The sequence below is a fragment of the Barbatula barbatula genome, assembly GCF_947034865.1.
Source record: "Barbatula barbatula genome assembly, chromosome: 1".
Taxonomy (NCBI): Eukaryota; Metazoa; Chordata; class Actinopteri; order Cypriniformes; family Nemacheilidae; genus Barbatula; species Barbatula barbatula.
The window spans coordinates 27,679,503-27,692,095 of record NC_136766.1 but is presented as its reverse complement, the minus strand read 5'-3'; the positions used below and the strand labels follow the sequence as shown (position 1 = coordinate 27,692,095).

Below are 12,593 nucleotides of genomic sequence, written 5' to 3'. Positions count from 1 at the left end.
TTAACCCCTTTTTTACCCAATAGTAAACGCAAAGCACCTCATGAATGCTGATTCGTATATTAATAAGCCTGGCATCCAATCCGCTTGTTAAGCCTGACTTCACGCACCATAATGAACATATACCGTTTCCGGGTCCAACAGATATCAGAAGCAGATACTTATGTTAAATGTATAGGATAATGCAATGTAAGTCGCTTTGGATAAAAGCGTCTGCCAAATGCCTAAATGTAAATGTAATTAGAGTAAGATTATTGCATCAGACAGCTTTTGTTAAATTGTTCTCTGTGTTTGCTTTTTTAGATGGGAAACACTAAAAGCATTATAGTTTGTTATACCTTCAGCTGCATGTGGAGCTGGGTGGGAGTGGAGAGTTGCACAAGTTTGCAAGTAGGGGTGGGGGAAGGCGAAGATTCCCAAACGATTTCCATACACACTTTTATGAGAAACATACGGTACTCTGGTGAAGAGGAGGACAGACTCGTGCACCCCCACCCCCCGTTACCCCCTCTCAAAACACTGACACATACCACGCACACTGGTCTTCCCTTCAGCCAAACATACAAAAACTTTTTTCAGACCCCCTTTTCTTCTTTCACTCCTACCCACTTTCCCTCTGACTCACTCCCTCCCTCATTTTCTCTCTCTCTCTCTATCGCTCTCCCTCTCTCTTGCTGGAAAATCATGAGAGAGATTGCAAGTATTCAGCTTTGGCACAGATATCCACTGGAGAGGACAGAGAAAGCAAAGCAGTAAGAGAAAAGGCTGAATGCATATACATAAAACAAGAAAAATGGGTTTCTAGAACATTAAGTGCTTTCATTACACTGAAATGACATGAAGAAGGAAAAAAACTAAAAAAGACAGTTTGCTGAGCTGGAAAAATGATGGGCTGTCAGGTTCAATGTGTTGTTCTATTGTCCTCACTACTGTGCCTCTCTGGGGTCTGGACACAGGACTTGAGACAGCGGGACGCACTCTGCAGTGAAGATGGATGCTATGTGCTATACTTCCAGCGCAAGATCTTCTTAGATGCCTGGCGGAGCTGCAAAGAACTGGGAGGTGACCTGGCAACAATCAGGCAGCCACAAGAAGCAGAAATGGTGAAGAGGCTTTTCTCCAATGTGGAACTGAGACCACACCATAGAGGCAAGGTGCAAATTTGGATTGGCCTTCAGAGGCAACCTCGACAATGTGCCCCCACCCGGCAACTCCGTGGCTTCTCGTGGGTCACCGGAGATCAGGACACTCAGTACACCAACTGGCAGCAGGAGGACTCTGCAAATAGCTGCATATCACCTCACTGTGTGGTGATCAGTTACAGCACTGCTCCCCATGATCAAGGGAATAACCTAAAATGGAAAGATAGAACTTGCTCAGTTTCAGTGGATGGCTACCTGTGCAAGTACACCTTTCGAGGAATGTGCACAAGTATTACCAGTGAAGGAGGTGGTAATACACTTTATAGTACCCCTTTTAATCTGCTGAGCACTGTCTTAACACATGTCCCATTTGAATCAGTGGCAACCGTACAATGTCCTGATAAAGAAGACCAAACAGTGGTGTGCACGCAAAAGGAAGATGGAACTATTGATTGGAACAGAGATCCTCCTGTGTGCTCTGTTGCACCCAAGACAAGCTGGTGTGATAAGGACAACGGAGGTTGCCATCACCTCTGCATTGAGGATAAGGCGCATTACTACTGTGACTGCATTGATGGGTTCATTCTGGGTAAGGATAGGGTAAGCTGCTATTTGCCTGACCCTTGCAATGAGTCTCCATGTGAATTTGAGTGCCTGCCAGTAATGGACAGCTACCGCTGTGCTTGTCCTGATGGCTCCATGTTAGCACCTGATGAACATGGCTGTTTTGATGTAGATGAATGCCTACAGAGGCCCTGTGAGCAAATATGTGTAAATACACCTGGAACCTTTGAGTGCCGCTGCAGAGAGGGCTACCTACTGGATGACGATGGTGTCTGTGAGGATGTGGACGAGTGTGTGGATAACCCGTGTGAGCATGCCTGTGAGAACACTTTAGGCTCCTACATTTGCCACTGCCGTCTTGGTTATGCCCCATTGCAAGAAGATCATAGTCGTTGTTATGACATTGATGAATGTCAATTTGAAGAAACCTGCGAGCAGATGTGCATAAATTATGAAGGAGTCTCTAAATGTTACTGTGAAGAAGGTTATAATCTTCAACCTGACCAATATTCCTGCATATTCACTGGTGAGAATTTGGAAAATCCCACATCCACAGAGTCCAACCCATCGATTAAACGCAACCCTGTTTGGGAACCAGAGGATTCTATATACCCATGGAATCCTGCAAATGAGTCTGATGGGAGGGAATCTCTGTACTGGCAGACAGAGACACCTAATGTAAAGATTCCAACAGACCTTCTTCAGCTCACAAGGAACACTGAGAAGGAACCAGAAATGACCACACCTATTGAAACCCCCCATGAGGTCAGTAATTCTGGTAGCAGTGACATAAATCCAGACAACCCAGTGCCTAGTGTATTTTTTTCACCAACCATTTCAACACTCACAACAGCTTATTATGAGGATGAGAGCACCACAGTTCCCACGGTCAGTACCTCCAGATTTGCAGGCGGAGCTTCGAATTCGCTCTGGTCCAGCACAACCCAAACAGTGCCTGAGACACAAGGAACAGCAAAGAACCCTATTGACTTTCATCAGGAATATGATTCTTATACACAAGGCCATGAATATACAAAAAGCTTTGATAATGAATTGGCTACATTTAGCCCGGATAGGCAAATATCCACCCGGTTTCCAAAGCAAGAAACAGAGGAAGGCAAAAGTAACTATGACAACAATAATGAACAGATTCAAAGAAGTAGCTGGTTATTGGTTGGACTGCTAGTGCCACTTTGCATCTTTATTGTGGTGATGGTAGTACTGGGCATTATATATTGTACCCGATACACAGTTAAGCCACAGAACAGAAATACTAGTGATTGCTACCACTGGATTGCTGGTGCTGGTGACAAAGCGGCTGCTGAAATATCCAGCAGCGGTACTAAGTCCCATGTTTAAGCAGGAAGTTTGTAATTGTGCAGTATGAAAATGTGAATAAATGTTTGGTTTAAAACATGTTTTTTCTACCAGGACATAAATTAATGGTGGGTTAGCATCCCCCTTTGACTAAATTATCTGGGAACCCGGTGAGCGGCAAAGAGGAACGTTGCTTATACTGACCTGTTAGTTTGCAAAAGTGTTCCCAAACAGGGCAAACAAAAGTGCATATTTTATTGATGATGACACTTTAGCCTGGTTGAGTAATGCTAGTTATATATATCAACGTTTTTGCTGTTTAACTATAATGTGTCAAGGACAAAACAAGCTTATACATTTTTTTAATCCTTTAAAAATGTATGTAAAACATATTTTTGTTTAGACAAGTTTTGTTTGTTGAATTACATTTTAATGCATGTAAAAGCATTTTTGACAGGCTTTTTTACTTCCCCGTCCAAAAAATTTAAGGAATACAACCAAATTGTTAACCAAACTTCAATCACTTACTAGCTGCACCACCTGACTTTTGTAACTAATTTATATTTAACAGGCTTCTACTGGGTTACCTGTATAAGCTTTTGCTTGTGCTACCAAGTTCTTAAATATAATTTTTAATTACTTTTAAAAGGTGTTTCAACAGCCTACCTATTACATGTAAGTAGTTAATTTTTAGTATATGAGAAAAATCTGCAAACTTTTCAAGAATTCAGAAGGACAACTTGGGGTCTTCGGGATGATGCAGCATCATATTTACTGTAACTACTTTCTCAATTTCTTAATAAAGGCTGATGTTTGTGGTTGCACTACCCTGACATTTTAGAACATCCACATTGTTGGACAACAGTTTTTCAATTATTATCTGAACATCTTAAAAAGCTATTGGTATTTGTGAAATTTGTTTATAAGAAAGGTCTGAATATGCATATGTCATTTTATATAAAAAACAATAGTTTAAAAAAAACATTAATAGTTATCTAAGGGGCATGGGCTTTACATTTTAGGTCATAAAAACTGCACGGAATACGCTCTCCAGGGGTTCAAGCTCAAACATGTGTGCAACGTTTTGCAATGGTTTCCGGTTTGAACAACGTGTTTCCTGGAAACGGTATGCAACTCTTGCATCTTCACAACAGGGTGATCCACCGTTTCTGTTTAAAAAATGTTTTGCTAGGTTTTATTGGGAATTTTCTGATCCTAATGAAATCGTTATTAATACTGCAAAATGTTTAATACTGCTGTTCTTCTAATATCTTACATGTATCGAGCTCCAGTGGACACATTTGTAAATGACTTTACTTGGACCCATTGTGCGAGCTGTCTCTTTAATACTGCGTAGGTTATATACATGTTGTTGCTGATTGGGCTGACATTTTTGAGCTTGAACGTCCCCCTGGGCTGACAAAACGTTGCAAAAACATTTTTAAACAGAAACCGTAGTGCGGCGAGAGTTGAACTATGGCAGCTGAGAAGGCCATTCTTTGTGTTCTTTGTAAAAAAAAATTTGAGCTTGATGAAATCAGTATAAATACGTGTTGAATACTGCAAAATACACGTCTTCTAATAGCTTCAATTGTTGTCTATACCGAGCAGCAGCGGACACATTTGTAAACGACTTGGACCCATTTTGAGAACTGTCTCTTTAATACCGCGTGGGTTTTATATATATATATATATACATATATATATATATATATATATAACCATGGACACCCTTGCTGTGAAGACGAGGATGTTTTAACAAAGGGTGTGTGGATTGGAACAGGGTGCACATATCTGCATGTACTGAAATATGCACTTGCAATAGCTCTGCTACTACATTTATTTATGCTATGTCTCCATATAATCTTTTCTATTTTGTTCCAGTCAGAGGAGGTGAAGCTGATTGGTTGGTTCTTGTCATGCTTGCGGCATTCTGAAAAATTCCCGTGAACCGGAAGTTGCGATTTTATTTTTCACTGTGAATTGATTGGATGTGTAAAAACAGCTGTTGCATTGATTTTTAAACGAAGCTGGCAGCAAAATGACAGTTGAAGGTGAAGTGTTAACGGATGCTCCGCCCAAGCCATCTAAAGGCCAAAGTATGGTCCGCCAATGACCCACATTTATAAGCTATTTACTATAAACGCTGCAATTTATTTCTGATTATCGTTTTACACTGTGTGAAATTGCTTGATTTTAAACACAGGCAATAAGTAAGGTTGACAAAGTTTCGTGCCAAGCCCAAGACTGGGAAACAACAACTTTTAAGTCTCGGAATCAGTCAAAAGTCCTTGACATGGTAAGCATGGTCAACATCCTAATTTCTTCACCCCGTACAAAAACATTTACTACATATATTAAACATAGTAGTGAGTTTGGCAACAGTTTTGAAATTGTAGTTGTTCCCTCTTTAAGTTAATAGCAGTTAGTCTTGCATAACCAAAGTAGTTGCCTGGGGGTGTTGCAGATATGGCCTCAAAGTGAACTGACTTGAAACAGAATTTTTTATTTACAAGATTATCTCTTGTTTTTTGGGTTCAAGTTAGAAAAACGCATGTGTCGTGCATGTGTCATTAGGCTAAGCAAACTTTTTAATTGCTTCTTTAAATTTTTGTTAAAAAGCTGTACTGCTTTCTATTATTTTGGTTTAGATGGAAAAGCTTTGAGCTCTGGGATATGTTACTCTCCTTCTGCTGGGAAAATGTTAAAATGCCCACAAGTGGATAGGTCCAATGTCCCTTGAAGGACATGTAATCATGGAAAAAATGCTTATACTTTTTGAGCAGATTTTACAAGGTAACACGTAGTGGCAATCACGAATACTCAAATGTCTAATATTTGTGTGTGCAGTAGATTCTATAGCTATGCAAGATTCTGTCAAACTGGATTCTTTCAAAGTCTTTTACTGTATTTTAATATGATAGTAATGATGCATTTTCCATGCAAAATCTTATTTAATAATTTATTTAGTTTATTTATTGTTTTGTAGGTTGTAAATAACGATGCAGAATATCGAAAAAGATTGCAGAACCTGAAGAGGACATAAGAGCAGAGAACAATGTAGAAGTGGAAAGATTAGAAGATGAAGAGCAGATCACAGAACAGCCGATAGAAAGTGGGAAGGAAGAACCAGAGAGACCTGTTTGAGGAAGAGAACAGAAGAAGATGTCACACAGGGTGATGAGACAGACACAGAGGGCGATGAGACAGAAAGACAGTAGTTGAAGGAGACTGTAGAAGATGAAGCGAACATAATATCAGAGAACAACATAGAAGTTGAAACATTGGTAGATGAAGAACAGATCAAAGAACACTGAAAAAAGATTTTCATTGAAACAACTAAAAAAAGTGAATCCAATGAAATTAAATAACTTGCCCTAAATTGAAATTATAACAGATAACGTTAACGTTACTTCCAAAAAACACGGTAATAAAAGAGTGCCAGGAACATAAAATTATTACTCTGTTTTGCCTTACCTAAGGTTGAGACAACAAAGCTTACTTCAACAATGAACGGGAGCGGGGCACTGTCCGCCATATAACCTCAGTCTAGCGTTAGTGACAACTTAAGTACAAAACGTCTACATTAACGGACAACGTTAAAACTAATTCATATTTATTACCTGATTTTGAAAGTAGTTTTTGTGAGTTTTGCGAGTGACTGTGTGCGCCTATCAGGGCTGGATTGTGACAAAAAAAGGGCCCTGGCATTTTTACTCAGACCGACCCACCACAATGGGTCGGACACAACCAACCAGTACAACATCCTTGCGGTCCCTGTAGATATGCATATCTACTGTTCCATTCACCCAAAAACCTACAAAGCTGAGAACGAAGTGCCATGGACCAGTGTACCAGTGCAAGTGGACCAGTGTACTCACTCTCTCTTGACTGATTCCCTGGTGATAGACCTATACCTACTTGTGGTGTGATTCACGCAAATTGAGCGTTAGTAAGGGAAGCCAAACAATCCAATAGTGGGATGAGACAACGGGGTATTATAGAGCTCGCGCCGCGCTGACATGTCATCTGCGCGATTCAATTTCATATCGCCAACCGATGGGCAGCGTGGCACCAACCAATCCGCTGCACTGACCAATTGAAACATTTACAATGTTCATTTGGCGCCACTCATTTACATTTTACCCATAAACCTCTGCTATTATTAACATAAATAGTTGAGGTAAAATGGCTAGGCGCATAACGTACTACAATAATAAAATAAATTATCTACGTCGTTTTTCAGCCTTCCATAGCACATAATGCGCAGCTATCCTCTCAACTAAATCCATGTCCGCCCTTTCGCAATTAGACGGGCGCCGCCTGACAGAAGCCCCTCCATGACGCGAATGAAGCGAGTAAAAGCAAAATGTTCAAGCGTCCAACTAGACGCTAATAGCGCGATTTACTGCGTTTGGTGTGAACACTCTATAAGAAACTGACTGCATCTGACACGAGAATCTGGAGGGGGGGTGGAGTCTGTTAAGAGATGATTGGGCCAGCCCAGTGTCAGTATGGAAAATGAACCAATGGGCCGCTGTCCCTGCTGTATGGGCCGGTCGTTGGCTGATTAAAAAAATATTACATTATATTATATCGGCCCCCAAGTGCCCGGTATGCCAGATTACCAGTCCAGCACTGGCGCCTATGACCCTGTCCCAAATGGCGCACTCCGAACTTGAGGACTTCATTCGAGTCCACACTTGGTGACGTTCTAATCACTCTCATAGTATTTTCTTGTCATACACTGATCAGTCCGCGCAGTGCCGCGTGAAGTCAACCATACTTGTTATTTGGGACAGGAGCTGCCGGGTTTTATAGTTCTGTATTTCATATATTGATATGCCTCCCGGGCATTATGCAATAGATACTTATGTTTGTAATGGCAACTGCTTATGTATATGTATTTATTTGTTTATACTGTTGTGCATAATGTGTTCTTAATATGCATATATGTTGTTTTTTGTATATTTTATTTTTGTTTCTCTAAAATACAGAAGCTGCATTAAGCTTTACAGAGCCCAGAGACAACTAGATATAAATCTACAACCAAACATGGCGTAGGCCTATACCTTAGGTAAGAAAATGCACTGCATTCAACATTTTTATTCTTGAATAGCTGGCTCAATTTGAATATACACAAAGAAACAAAAGTTATGAAACAGATGTTGTTAGATTTTACAGTGTACAGTACCCCTTCCAGAGAGATAGGAGTTGCTACTGCATGTCTATGAGCCCTTTCAGAAGTTGCCACTGAGCAGTGGTGTGGTTTACGTGATACGCAGGTATACGCCGTATACCCACTACAAAAGATCAATAATTTCCATATGAAAAAGCGTGAGGATACGTAACAACATCGTTTTGTGTCAGGAAAGTGTGACGCACTGACTTTTGGACATGCAACCGGGAGATATGAAACAAAAGGAAATCATGAAAGGCAAGCATTCAAATTACACTATTTTAGTGTTTTCGTAAGCCTGCCACTGAAGCTACTGGCGCTTCATGTGAAGCTGCAGCAGGTGTTACAGAAAATTATGCTACGCTATACACGGGATCCCAATCCCTCCCGATAGGTTGTTGCTAGAAGAGGTACGGCCGGAAGTAGTACTAAAACTATTTTCAGCATGACAAAAATTGCGCAGGTAGCTGTATCCCTTCTAGTCAAAACTCTTGCGATAGTGTACCGGGGGTGGCAATTGCGCACTCTGTTCACCGGTGTATTATACTATCTGCTGATAACCCCCACTTTTAAAACCACTGTGTATTCTTTAATAAAACGAGAATATTTGTTATCATTAACATAATAAAATTATGTCTTAACTAGCCAACTTCATAAACGTTGGTTTGTGTGGTGAATCAATACACGAGGGAGAAAGGGAGAGATGACTTATACTACAATGTTCTTAATTGTTTTAGAAACTAAGAGATAAGAACTCCTGGCCAGCCTTGTGAAAGTCAGGCTAGAGACACTGCCAGCAATCTATAAGTGCAAGGTGCTTCATAAAACTGCACAAATGTTCATTGTTAATTATTAAAGTTAACGATCAATGTCAATAATGGGCATAACTTGTTCAGTGTGACCCAGTGTGTGTGAACCAGACATTTCAACATGATCTTTGACGTGGCCTTAGTCTAACTAAATCAAAATCTAAAGAATATAAATCACAGGATATTCTTTACATTATGTTGGTTGCTCTGCTGAAAAAAGAATAGAACCCTGCCCAAACAATGCAGGGAATCAATAAATCACCTATTAATGCCAAATACATTTTGTAATAGAAAATATTGTGGTTCATAATGGTATTTAATTAATGGCAACAACTAGAATATATGTAATACTGTTTTTTAGCAGATTTATCACAGATTAATGACTTTATAGCTGGGTTTTTCACATGGATCTCAAATGTGCATTGAAATTTGCTAGCTGATAAAACTTTAGGGATTGTATGCACCATCTAAAGAACAATGTGAACTCAGACTTAATGAAAACTGTACTTTGACATGCACTTGAACTGACACTGAAAACATTTTTTTTACTTTATTCACAGCAAATCCGCGGTCGGCAGCAAAGAGAAAAAGTAAAAAATCACTATATAAAAGGTATTAAATGTTATACAATAGCTCTTTAACATGGCTAAACTATTACTGGCATGACCCGGTTTGAGCTTTCTTTGTTCTATCTTTTTTTCAATTTCACGTTCGCTCTCGCACAGCTGCTCTACTCCCGCTCACACACGTTCCCTCTTCCCTCATTATTATCATCCATTCTCTCTCGTTGTTAGTGTGTTTTGCTATTTTACCTTTCACCTTGCCTAAGGAAATGATATGAAGAGTTTGCTTCCAAAAAGAGTTTGATTAAAAAACTCTGTTCTTAAAATTGGGACACAGGACTTTCTTAGTTGTGTTTTTTATCCGTTTTCGGATAAAAAACGTTCTCAAGTAGGCCTATCCGTCTGCTCTTGGGTCCGTCCTTCGCGTCTCTGACATTTACACATTGTCATCCATGTAGAAAGTTCTCATAATATTGATGTTCATGTTTGCTGTGTTGATTTTTATGTTTAAAATTATAAGGATTATAAATTAATTTCTAACCAAATTTTACATTTGTACAGAACAGGCACAACATGTTTGAGGCTTGGAACTCTGTGCACCCGCAACACCCTTGCTGCCTGTATTGGCTGGTGGACAAGTGAATAGGGATACTGTAGGTGTGTTCCACTTCAAAAAGAAAGAAAGAATGACAGACTATTTAGGCCAAAGTAGGGGTTGACAAAATCGTATTAGGTACAGTGGGTTATTTAACCGTCCAGCAGCATTTTAACAAAGAAACGGAATCATGTAGAAATGAAACACTGCTTCACTGTATTTATTAAATTAAAAAACACATTGATTTAAAATAAAGAAACAAAACAAAACAAAACTTTATTCAAGGGCAGTTCATGATTTCACGAACTGCTCTGTTCTTGTACCGCCTGTAGTATGGTGTGTGTTCTATTCAATATTTGTGTACATATACATTTGTAAAATGAATGTCTGATCAGTAAAACCAAATCTTCGTGTGCACTTAAAGTAGGGATTTGTTGAGAAAACACATAGTCCACCTTGTGTCAACATCTGGTATACTCACTGCATTGCAATATTAATTCAACCATATTTTCTAAATTCTCTTGAGCACTCATTTGTCCATAGGATAGGGACCAAATGATATTATTAATACAGACCCTGTAATACAAAATCTTTCTAAATGAGTCCCAATGCTAACATTTCTATAAACATTTGTATTTTTCACATAGCTTAGATATATATTTATGAATGAAAAACAAAACAATTCACCACAATTTATTTTGTACAATAGAAATGCATGTACTCAGCAAGCAGTAAATATTTATTCTAAAGCTGTCAAGGGGACCCAAGACTAATGTGAAGTAAACAAGGTTTATTAGCTTCATCTTAAGATATTTTAAAGGGATAGTTCACCCCGAAATGTTAATTCTGTCAACATTTACTCACCTTATTGTCATTTCAAACCTGTATTACTTTGTTTCTTCTGCAGGACACAAAAGACGATATTTTAAACAATGCTGGAACCGGCATATTTTATATTAAATTGACTATTAAAAAAATAGATTTTGTTCAAACAAGAGTTGTATCTACTGTTCATTAATTTACATCAGGTGATACAGTGCTGAGGCTCCATGATCACGCATTTATTTCTGTGAAAGTGGTTAAATGATTTGTGCATCTATTCTTTTATCCTTTTGAACGAATGACGACAACAGTTTGAAGACAGTTTATCATTTCGCACACACACCCACACAAATTTGCAGGCTTTTCTATTTGATGTACATTAGATACATATAACGTAATAAAGTGTAACTCTTTTACCTTTCTATGATGGTGAGTATATGGTTTGTGATCCTGCTTGTTATAATTCAGGAGAAAGCTCTCAACCTGTTTGTGCAGAGGGTTCTTCTGAATCTTCCTCATGATGTTGTGACACCAGCAGCGCTGAATAATCTTCTACCCTTTATTTTGTTTCTGTATCATGCTGTCCACCCTCTTTCTCTCTATCTTTCCAAGCTGTGCCTTCACGTATTCCCATTGATTCCAGTAGATGTGCGTGTGTGATTCTCGGTCTCTCTCTCCCTTGTTATCATCCTGTCTCATTACGTACACATTTATTCTATACTCAGGACAAACACAACTCTTTCTGTCCTGTACAGGCAGGTATTTTACTAGTGGCTTCTATTCAAATTGAATGCTTGATTGGTTAATTTTAAATCATGTTCATGTACACAGCTATCCAAAGCATTTCACTGCTTCAGCTCGAGATACCATAGTCTCATTTTCTGTAACCCTAATATTGAAACCTCAAGACAGTACTGAGAATGGAAGTTTATCAAAGCAAATTCTAATTCTGACATGACTCTTGTTTTTATTAACAAGGAGCAGTTTAATGGAAAAATGTATCTCTGTATATGCATTTTGTTCTTGTTTGGTTGTTATATATTATAATAATTATTATTATTAAGGTGCCTAGTTCACTCAGAGTTCACAATTCGTAACGTATATTGTAACACCGTGTCTACACCAGATGCCACTGGCGCGAAAAACCCCAATACAAATAACAGAGTTGTATTCAACTCTCAAACAATCAAACAAGCAGGTTGTGATGTCCTGTGTAGACACAATGGGGTTTTGATTTTTTTTTTTGCCACAACCACTTATTATAGTACAGTATCTTATTGTCTACATTTAAATTGAACATTGCTTTATTTATAAATAACAAGTGGGTTTAAAAAGAAAATATAATGGTTTTAATATAGCAATACATTTCAATTAAAGCTTGTAGATTATAGTAATAGTTATGAGTGACTGATAGTTCACTCAAATCCCCGTCTTAGATTAAAGAAAACAAGTTTATTTTATAGGTGATTGGTTTGATTCCATTACTTAAACAAGAAACATCCACTACTGTTATTACTCATTGTTTCAGACTCATGCATTATGACATACGAAGTTGCAGATTTTTTTTCTATCTATCCATTTCTGTGTGCCTGCAGAATCATCCTC

General features: G+C 38.7%; 1 protein-coding gene across 1 annotated transcript; it reads left to right on the top strand.

Moving 5' to 3' along the window:
* The first annotated feature begins 687 nt into the window (after positions 1 to 687).
* cd248a (CD248 molecule, endosialin a) lies at positions 688 to 3,864 on the top strand. Its single transcript, XM_079451534.1, has one exon. It carries the CDS (start codon positions 882 to 884, stop codon positions 3,060 to 3,062), a length of 2,181 nt encoding a protein of 726 aa, XP_079307660.1. The 5' UTR covers positions 688 to 881; the 3' UTR covers positions 3,063 to 3,864.
* Positions 3,865 to 12,593: the final 8,729 nt, after the last annotated feature.

What these genes read in the sequence shown, in the direction of transcription:
- cd248a (XM_079451534.1), top strand. Translation starts at nt 882, where the DNA reads ATGATGGGCTGTCAGGTTCAATGTGTTGTTCTATTGTCCTCACTACTG.